Source organism: Cygnus olor, chromosome 1 (assembly GCF_009769625.2).
Source record: "Cygnus olor isolate bCygOlo1 chromosome 1, bCygOlo1.pri.v2, whole genome shotgun sequence".
Lineage (NCBI taxonomy): Eukaryota > Metazoa > Chordata > Aves > Anseriformes > Anatidae > Cygnus > Cygnus olor.
This window is the reverse complement of record NC_049169.1, coordinates 52,840,928-52,857,289: the sequence shown is the minus strand read 5'-3', so window position 1 is coordinate 52,857,289 and position 16,362 is coordinate 52,840,928. Positions and strand designations below refer to the sequence as shown.

The 16,362-nt window shown below is 37.5% G+C and overlaps 1 protein-coding gene across 4 annotated transcripts in view; it reads left to right on the top strand.

The window, feature by feature from the left end:
* Nucleotides 1-16,362, top strand: part of TMTC2 (transmembrane O-mannosyltransferase targeting cadherins 2) — a 253,991-nt gene that overhangs the window by 165,629 nt on the left and 72,000 nt on the right. For all 4 annotated transcript variants that reach the window (XM_040558339.1, XM_040558356.1, XM_040558363.1 and 1 more), the window contains 3 exons: nucleotides 2,595-2,709; nucleotides 14,857-14,942; nucleotides 15,796-15,980. In XM_040558339.1, coding sequence (XP_040414273.1) covers nucleotides 2,595-2,709; nucleotides 14,857-14,942; nucleotides 15,796-15,980 — 386 coding nt within the window. The remainder of the gene's footprint in view (nucleotides 1-2,594; nucleotides 2,710-14,856; nucleotides 14,943-15,795; nucleotides 15,981-16,362) is intronic.

The following is a 16,362-nucleotide window of genomic DNA, read 5'->3' as shown; positions in this document are numbered from 1 at the left end:
TCCTAAGGTTGATTGCCCTACCTAAGACAAATAAGGAGTGAAATTCCTTGAGTTGCCAAGGCAGCCTCCTTTCCATGTATTCTGCCCTTTTTTTCTCTCCCCAGGTACCAGCTATTGAAAGAGGATGTGGTTGCTGCAGGCGATAGCCGCCCTGAATGCCTAGGGCTGCCAGTATGAGCTCAACAAACAGCATTTGTTCTATCAATTGTTCCTCATAGCTTCATCTCCAGGCAGTACTAGATCATTTGTCTGTCTAATTCTGTATATACATAGATGTGAAGGTTTATACCAAGCTTTTATAGTCTAGGGAAGTAAAAAGACCTTGGTTTCCATATTCCTCTGAATAATAAATTATGAGATCATTGAGTTTTTTGTTAGTTATTTTCTGCTAGTATAAGTTCTTTTAGTATCACATTAGGCTAAAATAATCATTCACAGATAGAGATTAAAAAAGTTTTACAAGTTGAGACAAAAGTCTAAATGGAATACGTTTCAGATGTAATAACACTGGTTTAATACTGATATTAAGGTCTTGACACAGAATACTTTGCAGACTGTAAAATAAGGTATTGCCTTAAAGAATACATTAACTTGGTTAAATACCTAGTATATTTAACAGTGTTGATAGGATTTTTTTCAGTCTGGTATCTGAAAAGATGAACCAAATCATTCTTTTGTGCATCCTTTCATTTTCTGAGCTTCCGTGTTTTGGGGAGAAAGTAACTATGTAGCAGGAAATAGTTATGGGTTGTCCAAATGGTCATTTAATGCAATGCTCTGGTGTAGGAGATGGAAGTGAAAACAGAAGTAGCTGCAGAGTGTATGGAACGTACATCTATGGGAAATGGGATGGCTGCAGACTGCACAAGCAGCATCAGGGTTTGTGTTCACAAATGGGTTTAAAAAATTCTGTGTTTTTCTGACAAGTGTTTATGCTTACAGGCTGGCTAGTAGTCATGTGAGGTGGTGCTTCCAAAGTGGTTTCTGTGCTTAAAAAAGAATAGTAACAGTAATGGGGAGATAAATTCAGAATTCAGCATGCAGGGTGTAAAACCTGAGTGAATCTGAGAATATTTTAACAGTTTCACTAAGTAAAAGAATGATGGAACTTTTTTGTAACTTTTCTCAATTTAGTGAAAAGCAACTTCTGAATTATTTTCCTTCTTATAAAATACTGTGGTAAAATAAAGTGATACAGAAATGATACCTTCTGTTCGCATGGAAACATTGTTTGTTTGTTTCTTAGCAAAATATATTGTGTACAATTGAATGATTTTACTTTTGTGAATCCTAAAAGGGTTCCATCATTTTTCCCACCAATAATTAGTTTGTTCTGCTCAGAAGAAAATGGTGTTTGCTGTTGTATTCATCCTTAAGGCAGGATGCTTTTGCAGCAACCCACAGAAGCTTGAAAGCAATGTACTTTCTAAGGAAGAACATGTACTTTAAATAATTATCAGTCCATTAGCAGTATGATAAAACTACATTGAGTTTGTATTTCTCATGCTTGATATAAATTCCTGTAAAAAAGGGCTTGAATAACTGAAGAAGCAGAATTCGACAGCTATTTGAGCTAATGTTTGTTGTTCGTACATCTGGAGGGAAGAAGAGTTTGCCATATATGTGTGTGTTTAGTGAAAGGATGGGCATCATCTTTCCATTCCTCTTGCTCATAAAAAAGAAATACTTGTGAAAGTAGAGCTGTTTTATGAAACAACTTTGATCTATTATAAGCGTAATGTGAAGCATAATGTGCCTTTTTTTTTTCATGTATACACATAGGCTACAGTTGTAAGGCCAGTTAAATTAGCTTCCTAAATTGTGAATAACATGGGCTGCATTTTCTATAAAACATTAGTTCCAGTTTCTTTTGTAAGTACACTTTTTGTGCTGCTCAACAAAGCTGCAAAAGGAACACATGTGGAGCCTTAAATATGTTTTTTACCTCAAGTCCTTTATAGATGGTATATAAAAGGGCATTGTATAACATAATAAATTGTATGGAAAGGAACCACATGTTTTCCGAGTAGAAAAGTGCATTTTAGTGATCTGTGTAGTATTTTGATATCCATATGGCATACTTTTAATCCTGGTTACTTACCTTACTCTTCTTTCAATTCTTGTGTCATATGTTAATTTTCATACTTCATTGAGAGTTGTGTCTGCCCTGGGAACGTTCCTTGCAGTTTTGAGTAGATAAGCTTAAAAAAAAAAGAAACTATGAAGATGCTCTAGCTCTACATTTAACCCTGAGGGTTTCTATTTAGAGGTGTTGTAAAAGAAAATGGTCCTTTCCCTTTGCTATAATTGTTTCTAAAGCATACAGATATGTATTGCTTTTCAAGTTCTTTTTCCCACCCAAAAGCTGTATGTATGCAGACTGTATGCAAATCACCGCTACAAGATGTACATCTCATAGTAAGATGCAATGATACAGAGAATTGGGGGAAAAACCAAGCAACCTCCCCTCCCCATCCATAAAAATAGCTTCTCTGTGAGTTTTGCCTCCCTGTGGAACTTCCCTGTGCTCAGATACTGTGTCACGTGTAATTGGATTGGAGCTCTTCCTGAATACTGTTTTCTCCTCTTGACAGCATGGGGTAACCTTGGAAATGTTCTCAAGAGCCAGAGCAAGATTTCTGAAGCTGAAAGCGCCTACAGAAATGCCTTGTACTACCGCAGCAACATGGCTGATATGCTTTATAATTTGTAAGTATGCGTGGCTTTCCTGGGGTTGGATCCTCTGCAAAACCTGTTGTGAATGGAGCTATTGATTTCCCTGCTGGAGACAGAGATGATGGTAGCTGTTGCTTTGTAATAGCCATTTCATTAATCGTGCTCCTTAAATTTGGGGGTGGATAGGATCTTTCCTTGGTCTACATTACTGTATATTCTTGTATCACTGTCTGGCTTGGGACAGGGAAAATTACAAATCTGTTTGCTTTAAAAGAAACAAAACCCCCACACTGAACAGAGTGCAGATAGATGAGCTGGCACCAGTAGTGCTCCATCTGTTTCTGGCTCTGCTAAAATACAGAGGTGTTATTTAGACTTCCTTTTTAAGTCTAAATAACACTTGGTGGGAGGAGTGGGTGTAAACACTTCTTAGCATAAGCCAATACCCCTCAGTTAGCTCCCGAGGCCTGAAACATTAAAATAGCTAAATACTTTTCAGAGCAGCGGGGTGGGGATGGTTCAGTGGGTGCTCAGGGCTGGGAGCTGGGCTCTGCTGCGAGACAAACCCGACCCCTCTAGTTGGGATATGCCGTGGTGTCGCTGTGCGCACGAACAAAATCCAGATGACCACCATTTATTATGCAGTAGTGTAAGCTGTATGAAAATAATATGCCCTGTTCAGTAGAAAAGTATGTGCTAGGGAAAGGAGATGGACAAACACTGAATGCAAATAGCAAGCCTCTTTATTAAAAAATTAAAAAAAAATCTTGTCTGTAAATCCAGTTTAAAATGGCCATTTTTAATATCTGGATAAGAAGTTTATCGTGGTAGACTTTTTAAACGGGAGTAAGTTGCCCATTTCATTAATTTGCCTGACGGGTAAACATACTAGAAACTTTTCTCTCCTTTTTCAAAATAATTTATTGATAAAATTTCCATTCCAAAGTTTATTTAATATTTCAAAATTATATATATATTTTAATAATCATACAATTACACACATACATGCATGTTTTTTTTTTCGTTTTTTTTTTTGACCCTGTTAGGCAACGGAGAGTGTAAAAGACATATTTTTAAGAAGAAACTCTTTCCACTCATGCTTAAAGAAATAACTTCTGAACGCAGCCGGAGACTGTAGGAAAAAAAAAAAAAAAAAAGTGAAAAGATTGATATCCCTGAATTTCTTATACACAGTTCATTTTGGGGATGAAAATTATAACTATTAAAATTTTTTGTATGCCTATACAGTACTTTTGTCTCTTACTCACTCAGTGTGTCAGAGAAAACTCAAGTTAATACCAGGGTAAGAAGAGGAAAGGGGGCTGGATGAAAAAGACAGGGATATAAAAGAAATCAGACTTTGGTAGTTTTGCTGTTCTGAGCGCAAGCTGATAATCTTCTGGCTTTCCATTGATATACAAAATATATGCCTACAAGCCTTCATTTCTGTTGAATAGAAAAATTCTTTGAATTCTACTGAGTCTGAGTAAAAGGAATTTAACTGAAATGATGGTTAGAATATTGATGGCATAAACTTACCTACATATACCTGTGAAAGTAAAGGAGGTTTATTTAAATGAAAGTGTTTGCTACAAAGTATGTATACACGAATGCTTATGCAAAAATGGATCACCAATTCTTAACATTTCTAAACAGTATTTTGAATGCAATTGAATTCTCTTTTACTTTATTTTATTGCTTTGTTTTGTTTTGTCTCACAAAACCATGAACTATCCTACAGAAACTGTAAAATCTTACGTCATCATTTTAATTTTTCTCTTATGCCATCTTGTTCTTTCCCTGTGTTGGTTACTCCCACATCCAGCATGGAAACTAACTGGTAAATGGAGTAGGCTTTGATACAATTAAACCCCAAATTAATCCAATATTTTAAGCATAAACTCTGAAGAGGTATCTTGCAAGTTCAGCCCTTCCTTGCCATGCAGTACTATGGGAGCCTTTTACAAAAAAAAAAATAAAAATTATAAGTAATGGAAAAATATATCTTTGCTTACAAGAGGCCAGCTGGATTTACTGTTTCTAGGTTTTAGGATGTACCTTTAAAACAGAAACAGTCATTTAGTAGATCTTTAGAAAGAAAGCACCCTTACCATCATTTCTGATTACCGTGTTTTTGGCATCATAGATCATAAGTCTATTTTAACCTCACATACTTTTTATTGTTTCTTAGCATTTATGTCTCAGTATTAGATACAAATTAATTAGCACATGCAGCTGTACTCTGTACTTTTGTACACAGCAAAAACAAATCAAAGTGCTATCTGATTGAGGAACAAATTATTAAAGATTAACTCTCAATTTTAGATGGGTAATGATCAAGGAGAGAAGCTACATAAACAGAAGTGTTTGATCTCTGTTTCCTTCTTCTTCATCAAGAAACTGTCTTCCACTAAAATGTGCTGTTATTTAGCAGTTGTCTATTGATGTGTTAAAACCTAGTGAATTTAGCAGATTAGGTGAATGGCTGATTTCAGTAACACATTTTTATTTTCTGACTGTTATACCTTTGCAGCAGTTCTGAGTTGCAGCTATTTCTGCCATTCAGGAGAATTTAAACTGCATGAATTTAGATTACATAATTACACAATCTCCTTTTGAAGGTTTGCCTGATTCAGAATGTGTCATTTGCCATTTTGTTCAAATGTGACAATTATGCAACCATAAATTCCTGCATTTTTAGAAAATAGCAAACGTAATAAAGACCAAATGATAAGATGCTTAATATGGAAAAGGAGGATAAAAATAATACAAGCCATCAGTCACATGTATTACAGAGAACCACTGATTTCATATGATGAACAGATTTTGGCAAACTGTAATTCACTGGAAAGATCTGTTTTTTCTTTGGCTTGCCCTCTCTCCACCCAACACCTGGGAAACAATAAGTTTCTAGCTAACCTGTATCTTTAATGAATAAATGATTATTATTTATTATTTTTAAAACAAAGAAACCCACCTCTTGCTTACAATTAGTGTTGGGTTGGTGTTTCAGCACTCCTTTAGATATGGGTTAAAATGGGTTTGCTCTACTGACGTTTTCTCATGTCCAAATATGTAGAAGTGAAACTGCCTGTGACCCAGCCTATCATGAAGATAATATCTTTGGCTTGGAATTTAGGAAACCTGAATTCAGGCTGAGGACTTGAGTTCTCGTTTGCAAGCTGTTATTTATTTATTTATTTATTTATTTATGAAAGCCTCATGAAAAACTCGAGAGGATTTTGGATCCTGACATCTCTGAAAGCAGTTGAGACTTCCATAGTAATTTCCGTGTGGAAAGTATTTCGGCTGTTGTTTTATACTATATGTGGAGATTATATTACAATATTATATTACAATTGTATACAACTGTAATAAGGTAGTTTGTACTTCAAAAATACACATCAAGCGGTCGTCTGTAAATAACTTCTCTGACATCTTGAGGCTACACTGCAGGTAATTTTAACAAATAAATCTCAAATTCAAGTTCTCAGAGCTATGTAATACTGCTGACTTCAGCTAGATTTTATAGGATTTAAATCAGCGTAAACTCAGATCTCTTTCCATGCCTTTAAGAAATCCCAGTATTTTAATACAGCAAAGTACCAAGGACAGAGCTGTAGAAAAAAGTTTGCTCTTCCAAAATAGGCAATGATTAGTAGATGAAAAACAAGCTACTTTTTAATGCATTTTCAGCCTTTGATGGTTGTTACCTAAAGCTCAGGGTTTCTTTTACTTTGTTTAAAATTGCTGCTAATTCCTGCCTAAAGTAAAATTGCTTATCAGTTACAAGACAGTTTTTTATTTATTATTCCATTTATATTTAGGCCAAGTTCTGCTGCTTAGAGTATTCTTTTGTTGCCTATCCTAGTAATCTATGTTACCTTGAGTTTCTCAGATTTTAAGTGTTTGCCATCTCACATAAATATTGAATATGTTTTTAAAATGGTACTAATTGACTGCATTTTGGGAGCGTACAGTGCTCCATAAAGGATATATTTCTAACAAACAGCCCTCCCCTTGCTTCTCTCCCCAAGTATCTCATTTTGCTTTCAGGGATAGGTTTGGGTGTACAAGTTTATCATTCAAATAAAAAGTACCTTCCAGTACCTAAAGCAGGCCTACAGGAAAGCCTGAAGAGGGACACTCTTTTATCAGGGAGTGTAGTGATAGGACAAGGGGTAACAGCTTTAAACTAAAAGAGGGCAGATTTAGATTAGATATTTGGAAGAAATTCTTTTCTCAGCGGGTGGTAAGGCACTGGCATGGGTTGCCCAGGGAAGCTATGGATGCCCCATCCCTGGAGGTGTTCAAGGCCAGGTTGGGCTGGATGGGTCTTTGGGCAACCTGGTCTGGTGGGAGGTGTTCCTGCTCATGGCAGGGGGTTGGACCTGGGTGGTCTGTAAGGTCCCTTCCAACCCAAACCATTCTGTGATTCTATAAAAGGCCCCTTCTGTGCATGGTTCTGTCCAGCTCTCATCCTATAGCACTGCTGAGGCACATGGTGGGGACAGGCACCTTGCCTGGGGGTGCTGGCACAGCGCACAATCGCCCAGCACCCAGAGGAGGGGGAAAGGCAGGGGCAGTGCCGTTCCTCATCCTGACAGCTGCCCTCCCTCTGTCCAGGCAGCAGGGCTGGTAACAGTTGATGTTGTGCTGAATGATGGAAACCCCAACTAAGTGACACAGCAGCAGAGAACAGAATTATCTGCTGACCAATCGGCTTGCATTTGAAAAGCTTTTCCCTAGAATTAGAAGAAAATGACAGAGTTATGACTGTGTTGTCTGCAAAGGGAATGGCCGTTCTGTGTTACTGCCTACTGGGTATGTTTGGCTTATTAGCGATTACTGAAAGTGGGATTTATGTGCCATTTACATATTTGCTAACAGGATGTTATTGGAAAACATTAAACATTCCCTGTTTGCACTGTTTAATGATTGGCTTTTTTGTTAATGGAACCTAGTTGTAGACTCTTACAAAAGGTTAGCACTCATTTGGTTGAGTAGTTAAATGACTTAATAGCTTAAAAAAAAAGACAAAACAAAAAAAAGCCTTAATTAAGTAGCAGACTTAATGGCTTCATGCACTGCACTGCTGTAGCATCCATACCTGTCTTTCTACCCGTTAGTTTTGCAAGTGGCAATGAAAGAGTTGCCTTAAGCAAAGCACATCTTTTATTGCCACGTGGCTGCCTGGCTGGAGACACACCTGTGTGGGGAATACAAGAGAGTTCTCTTCCATCTCATCTTTGTTGCCAGTGTAGGTAAATATGTATATATATATATATCCAGGTAGATATAGTGGAAATCAATGGGGGATATATGGGCCAAAATAATAACTAATGGGCCAAAATAATAACTAATGGGCCAAAATAATAACTAATGGGCCCTGTATTAGCTGTTATCAACCAGTATACAAAATTGATTAAACTATTTCAATATTATACCTGGCATGAAAGTTTAATACATATTTCATTAACGTACATGTTTACCTTGATGGCATTTATGGTTCTCGTGTATTGTAAATGATCGCTTTATGCCAGCTTTAGTAACTGAGGAGTTTGCTTTCTAAGCAGAGCAACTGGTTTTAACAGGACTACACTGGAAATAAAATAATATGTAACTTGAGGGAAGCAGTAGGCTGTATACTGCCTGTTTGTATTTTGTGTCTACTTTTCAGTCCCTGAAAATACTTTTTTTTTTCCATTAGTATTCAGTGACTTTACATCAAAAACAAGGCAGAGAAGGAAGACAGGAAGATTTTTTCAAGTTGTTGGTCAAGAAAGATAGCTGAAAGGAGGCAGCTTAAAGAATTCAGGATGGTTGCACAGAAGAACTAGATTTGGGAATATGTTTTGCTGCATGCATTTAAATAAGTAGCTCTATCTATAGGGGTGATGTGCAGCATTTCTACATAACCAGGATTTACTTTTTTTCTTTTTCCTCCAACTAGGAAAACAGGGTTCTGAGATGCTTTCTAAGTCACTGCATGAGGTCTGCTACTGCTGCAAGCAGTCAGCTCATATCCTCCATTTCATAAATGATCCATACTCCACTGTAAAATTAGCTAGAAGCAACATAGGCAAAACAATCCTGTTGTAAGGCTGTGAATCTTGCTGCAGTGATAGTTAAAACTTGTCTTCTAATTCATCCTAAATTAATTCATGGTCAATTTATACCCGTTTACTTTGTGTCCTGTGGTTTAAGTAGCTTTTTCTTTTCCAAGTAATTTCATCCTCGTGTATTTCCAGAGAGAAACTTCCAAAGTACTTGTTTTACTAAGCTAAAGAAGTCATTGACTTTTTCCCCCTTCTCTCATCTGGTAGACTTCACATTTGTGCAATTATGTGAATAAACTTTCTTTGAACAAAAGTTGTGTGTTTCAATTAATGTTTTAATTTATGTGCCTTACATCTGGGAAATGAACTGGGGGGGGGGGGGGGGGGGGGCGTGGAAAGAGCTTTGAAACTGCAAACTTGAAGCAACTGGTCCTGTGGTTTGTTTTTTGGGGGTTACTTGGGGTTATGCTCTTTTCTTTATTTAGCTGGGTAACTCTAGCAACTGTGGAAAGTTTATTAAAAAGTGTCAGAAGCCTTTAAGCTCTTCTGTATTCATCCAAGTTTACCACTTGAGTTTACTCTCTTGTATCAAGCATCCTTATTGCAAGGACATGCTTTCCTATGTTTATTCTCATGTAAAGAAGAAGGCAGGCTTTGTATTCTGTAACTACAAAAGATAGGTACATACTTAATGCACACCAATTGCCCTGCTCCATCACTGGCTTTTGGTCAGTATTTTGCACTGTCCTGCTTTTGTATTCTTTCTATCCACTTCTTATCCCTTCTCCCAGCAATCTCTGAAGAGTAGTTATCATTTTATTAGCATCATTATCAGTAAACAAAGAACGGGAATGGCATGTCAAGAGCAGATCCTCTCCTGGCTGTGGGAGGAAGTTCCTTACATGGCCATCTGCTCCGGCTTCTGGGAGCTATCAGAGGCTTGGTGGTGTCCGCAAGGTGTGGGCTCCCACTGAGGGACATTTCTTCTTTTGCATCTAGAAATTGGTCATTCAGAACAAACATGTTTTTGTTTGTTTGTTTTTGTTTTTGTGCCTGATTTTATTTTAAACAGAAGTGTCAATGTGAGATAAAAAGCAACTGTCTCTTTTAAAAAGAGATGGAGTAGAAGTAGATATTTGCTAAACTTCAGAATATGCCCTGAACTTCTAAAAGATGTCTTCAATGTAGTAAAGCATAATAATAAGCATGAAAAACAAATAAGAAATTGTTTTGATTGTGGAGATGGATACATTTAGAAGCCAAATTATAAAGCTTTGACTAAACAGTTGATCTCCCCCCCACCAAAAAAAAAAAAAAAAAAAAAAAAAAAAGAACAGATGGAAACATCCATGCACCAAACTTTTTTGGAAAGAGTTTGTCATTTTTATAGACTCATCATTCCTCCATTATCACTCCTTGTCAGGTGAACGGAAAGGAACTTCTTTTTGTCTAAGAGATGTTTGAAAGCCAATAGAAGAGGAAGCACAGGCTCCATCTGCCATTGCCATTTTCTGACTTTATCCCTAGCAATCAGCTGGAGGGGAAAGAAGGAAGAAACTGGGACTATCAAAATATGTCTGAACAAACAGATATGAAGAACTTCAAGGGGTCATGGGCTTTCATTGTTAAAGCCTGTGGCTCTTGCTTCATCTATTTCTTTCCATGCTTCTCTGTTCTGTAGCTGGTCGGCTCATTTCTTGCAATGATAGCATACTTTGGTAATTATGCAGTGATTAGTTCCCAGTTTATGACTGGGAACTTCATAGAATCAATCACAGAATGGTTTGGATTGGAAGGGACCTTAAAGACCACCCAGGTCCAACCCCCCTGCCATGGGCAGGGACACCTCCCACTAGACCAGGTTGCTCAAAGACCCATCCAGCCTGACCTTGAACACCTCCAGGGTTGGGGTATCCAGAGCTTCTCTGTGCGACCCGATCCAGTGTCTCACCACCCTCTGAGTAAAGAATTTCTTCCAAATATCTAATCCAAATCTGCCCTCTTTTAGTTTAAAGTCATTACTCCTTGTCCTATCACTACACTCCCTGACAAAGAGTCCTCTCCAGCTTTCTTGTAGGCCCTGTTTAGATACTGGAAGACCACTAAACTCCAACACTGGTCTCCCATGGGCGGCGGCTCCCCCCAGATCCCCTGCTCCTGCGTGGGCTCCTCTCCACGGGCTGCAGCTCCGGCCCGGGGCCTGCTCCTGCGGGGGCTCTCCATGGGCCGCAGCCTCCTCCAGGCCACATCCACCTGCTCCACCGGGGGCTCCTCCACGGGCTGCAGCGTGGAGATCTGCTCCATGTGGGACCCATGGGCTGCAGGGGGACAGCCTGCTCCACCAGGGGCCTCTCCACAGGCCGCAGGGGAACTTCCGTTCTGGTGCCTGGGGCACCTGCCCTCCTTCTGCACTGACTGTCCTCAGGGCTGCATCTCTTTCAGTTTTCTCACTCCTCTCCCAGCTGCTGTTGTGCAGCAGTTTTTTCCCTTTCTTAAATCTGCTCTCCCAGAGGCCCAACCATTGTCACTCACTGGCTCGGCTCTGGCCAGCAGCGGGTCCCTTTAGGAGCTGGATGGAGCTGGCTGTGATCTGATATGGGGCAGGTGCTGGGCTCTGCTCACAGACGCCACCCCTGCAGTCCCCTGACTATGAAAACCTTGCCACATAAGCCTGAGATGAGGATAACAGTATTCTGCTGACAGTTGTTTGTGTTCAACATCTCAGCTTCTTTAGAAAGGACTTCAAGTGCTGAACTGGCTCTTCTGTTAATATTAGCTATAATGACCTCTTTGCAACCACATGGTGAAGTATGTGCTTCCTTCAGACACTCACTTGAGCATATCTCTTCACCTCATGTTTTTCTTCATAACAGTGAAAAATTTTCAGGGTCAGCTGCTTTTACAGGCAACCAAGGATTCCCTGCAAGTTGCCTTATTTTCACATTGGTAGAGTGGTCGTAGGGAGCTTGAAGACTGAGGTCTTTGCTCTTCTCCTACAGGCCATGCTGCCTGCCCAGAGCAGCTTGGGCAGTTGAGCTGTGTGGCAGCAGGGCTGAACCATGCGCTTGCTTCTTGGGACCTCTGTCTGCCTCTCAGATGAAACACATGGCTGAAACTCTGCATGATTCTGGTCTTGAGGATAGCTTAGGTGCTCTGAAATGCAATGGTGGAATGGAGAATGTAGGACCTGAAGACTTGCAGATTTTCTTGAAGTGATCTTTAAATAAATAGTAGTTTCTGATATGATTCTGAGGCTAGCCTCTTTAGTATTTTGCTCAAAAAAGGATGTTTGTAAATAATGATGTTATTGCACTTACAGAAATGCGACAAAAACAAATATGAAGTGATTACTAATTTATATCCCTTCTGTGTAGTGAACAAGACAGTAGTCCTGTGGAAGTAACAATGAACAATAATGCAGTTGGAGACCGTGACTGTAATACATATACTAAGAAGAGGAGTAGAAAATTTCACTGGCAGTGTTAATTTTGGCAGTAATTAAATTTAAAGTGTTTAATTTTAGTTGCATTTTGTGAGTAATTAGAGGTTACTGAGCATATTTATATGCCTGCATCATCCTGTTCAAGCTTAACGCTAGAGAGAATCTGATTTTTCATCTGGGAAGTGAAATATATCATCTCTTTAAGCTCTTTTAATATTCACTGTAATTTCAGGAATGCTTTGCTCGTTTAATGCAAGCTTCATCATCTTAACTTTTTATCTATTTAAATAAGTATTTATCTCTTCTTTAGCAAATGTCCAATCCAGTTCTCTCTCAGACCCCCCCGCCCAAGTGTTAATTTTATTCAATAAAAAAAAAATCTATTTTTGAAATTTTCTTTCAGCCTTTTCCTGACTTCATTTAATCTGAAACCAAAACTAGAGACTCATAAATCTAGTCAGCTTGTACCGTCAGAAGCCACAGGGAAAAACAGCAATCAGTCAGGATGAATTTCACAAGAAGAGGCAGTTTCATGCCTCATAAAGGTTTTTAGGTTATATCCATCTTTTTTTTTTTTTAAATTTGGTTTTGTTTGTACCAAATCCCATAACAAATACTAATTGAAACACTAATTATTTGTTGAAATTCAGTTCTCAGTCATGCATCCAAACAGCTTGTGTTTATATAAATATATATGTAGGAGTATGTGTGTGTGAGAGAGAGAAAATGAATGAATGAATGTCTGTTAATGGAACAAAAAAAAAATCTGGAAGAGAAGAAGAGAAAAAAAACACACCTTAAGGTACCAAGTAATTAATTAAGAGTGCAAGTACTAGGGCATGTAGTAAACAGAGAAGATAAATCTAGTAATAATGATAAATAAAAGTGCTTTTAATCAAAAAAGCATAAATATCATATGCTTACCTAGGTAATTTATCTTGTTCAAATTGACTAATTACTGTATTACTTCTTTTAACATGTGAAAATAATTATTCCAGAACTAAGAAAGGATTTTTTTATATAAATTTGTCTCAAAATCATGTATAAGAATGCTTTTTTAAGAAAGTAAGAAACAACTTAAGTGTCAGACCATGCAACTCAGCTTTATGCTAGTTCTGTTGCTCTCAGTAGAAAATGGGATCAATCTATCATTAAAAATAATTTTCCTTTGAATAACTGCAGCTATAAAAATGTAGACAAAACAAATATTTGTAGACTAAAGTTCTAGAAAATTTAGAAATTATTATTATTGTCCTAAAGACCATACATCTTGCCACCCGCAAGACACTTAGCATAATGCTTGCAGTTAAAAACCTTGGTGCCATGCCAAAAAGTATCCTGAAGGTTATACATTCCCTCGTTGCTCAAATTTCTGTTGGTCAAGGACCAACAGAAAGTAAGTCCGTTTTACTGCCTAATCTGGGGCTAGTGGACAGATACTGTTTCAAACATGAGGACACATGGTACTGGTGGGGAGAGAGAGTACAGAAAAAAGAGGGTATATTTGTCCATTTTGTTAAATTCTAACCCAATGATAGGAAGCAAAAAATATTTGTTTCTTCCCCTGAAGTCTAGTGCTTCAATTAAAATGATTTTCCTGAGATTTTGAAGGGAAAAAAGTTTCTCTGATTGGTAAAGGAAATACCAATCCAACCACTTTGCAGTTTGAAAAGCTATCATCAGATAAAAGCATAAGGAAGAAGACAAAAATGCTGTGGGTTAGAGAAACGAAAAATTGAGATGATAACCCTCTGCTCCCTCTGCCTTCTAAAAGAAATAGCTACATTTATTTTTTCCTGGATACTTTAAGGTATATAAAGAGGGTCACCCTACCTGCTAATAATGTCTGGGTCCAAATTTAAAATTACTAATGATTAAGGATTTTCTTACCTTTGTGATATTAAGGCATTTGTGTATGCTTCTTCATATCATCAATGATGTCCAGACCACTTCTCAGTAATTTCTGTATGACTGCATTTTCTGTAATTTCTGTATTCTGCTGTGATTTGTAATTCAGAAGGATGCTTGTCATAAAAGCTTTAATTAAAGCTCATGAATTATGAAACTAACTGAGAAAGAAGAGGAATTAGGTATCATTTTTGATATCTCTTAAGTTTTTAAATTTGTTTGGAATAGAAAGAAGACAGAGAAAAAATGAACTGATGTATGTGCTTAGCCCTGCAGTGAATAATCTAATGAAATTGCTCAGCAAGGACTGGTTAAGGTAACGTGTGTGAAGTGTTAGGTGGTCAACTTTATTGTGCATTTGAAAAAGGTCTGTTTAGTTCACATCAAGGAGAGAAGACAGGCTAAACATGACTGGAATAGCTGCAGATAACTCCAGCATACTCCAACCGCTTAAAAAAAAAATCTCAGACTCTAGCATTTTCTCAAATGAGTAAAAGAATATCCTTGTTTCCAAGGAAGCCAAAAATACTGCATTTAACATCTTTGGTAAAGTCATATAAATGTATCTGATGTATATTAATTAATCCTGTTTTTAGAGATAATACTTTTCCCACCAAATTGTTAGTAGCTTGCAGGTTTATTATGTCTCTGTCATCATATTTGTTACTGTTTTTAATATTTTTGTTTCATATGAGATAAGGAGACATAAAGTACATTTTGAAGTTACTCTTTGAATAACCTTCCTCTCTTTTTTCTTTTGTCCTTATTCAGAGGATTACTGCTTCAGGAAAACAGCAGATTTTCAGAGGCATTGCATTACTATAAACTGGCAATTGGTAGCAGGCCCACATTAGCCTGTAAGTATTTCAGCTATACAAGCTTGCATAATATTGACTATTGTTTTTTAAGGACATCTTCCTACTTTTTAATAACACTTTTTTCTCCTCAGAATTTTTTTTTCATTCTGAAAGTAGGAGGAGAAATTGTGTACTTTTCAGCTGAAAGCAAGTGTTTATTTGTCAAGAGCTATGCTCACTGTGGTGCAGGGAAGAAGCAGATAGGGATATAACACTGAACAGCGTTGGTAGAACATAAAACACTTCTGATCAGGGGTGGTGAGCCATAGATGCTATTGCACAAGTATACAGGCTCCCATTTTGTGTTTCATAAAGCCAGTCTTAGATTTTTATAGTATGTGGTGTGACTGAATAATACAAATATTTTTGAGGTCTTTTCATTTTTCCTTTCTTGCCTGGGGGACATGGGAAATAATTCATAAGGTGTTGCCCATGATTGGTTCCAACATTAAGTGAACACTTTTAAAATGCTTTTTTTTTTATTTAGCTGAAGTATTGAATCTTACATATATGTGTGTGTGTACACGTGTATATATCTTTATAAGAAACAACATTTCAAGCAATGACACCATATGCTTGATACAGTCCTAATAAGAGGAATGAAGCAGAGCACACTGCTTAGTCAGCGTTTCTTTTTCTTTTTCCTCAATCTTTGTAGTCACTCTTCTTTCCTTGTTTCTGAACTTTCACCTCTTACCTGTTCTTCTTTGCACCAATGATTGATCTATATTATATGAAAGCCAAATTAGATAATCATGGAATTGCTTTCTGATATTACTTCAAAGTAAGCTGAAGACCAAGTAAAACATAACGGAACCCTATTAAAATATAACATTTCTTTCCATCTTCACAGCTGCCTATTTAAATACTGGTATCATCCTAATGAACCAAGGGAAGACAGAGGAAGCCAGGAGGACTTTCCTGAAGTGTTCAGAGATCCCTGATGAAAATTTGAAGGATCCTCATGCTCATAAAAGTTCTGTTACTAGCTGTCTTTATAACTTAGGAAAACTTTTTCATGAACAAGGACACTATGAGGTAACACTCCAGATTCTTCTACAATATTATAAAATCTCCATACAGAAATAATACCTATTGCTTCCATCCAGACTTTCAAAATACAACACAGGGACCAACTGAGTGAATTTCACCAAATGATTAGCATTCTCTACAGAGAGTATTTGTACTCTACAGCCATGGGTGTGAAGATGTTAATTTGCAGTGTGATGTTCTGGTGTCAGAATCAGTATTAGCAATGATTACATCTGTTATGTGCTAATTCATTCTTTTTGGCTTTGCCCTCGCTGCTGGTATGAAAAGGATCAGCTGAGCTAATGTGTACTGGCTTTTTACTTCAAAATAGAGTAGACCATCTTTTAAATTATTAAAAAGCCTTTATGGTTGCTACTGAGTCTCCAAA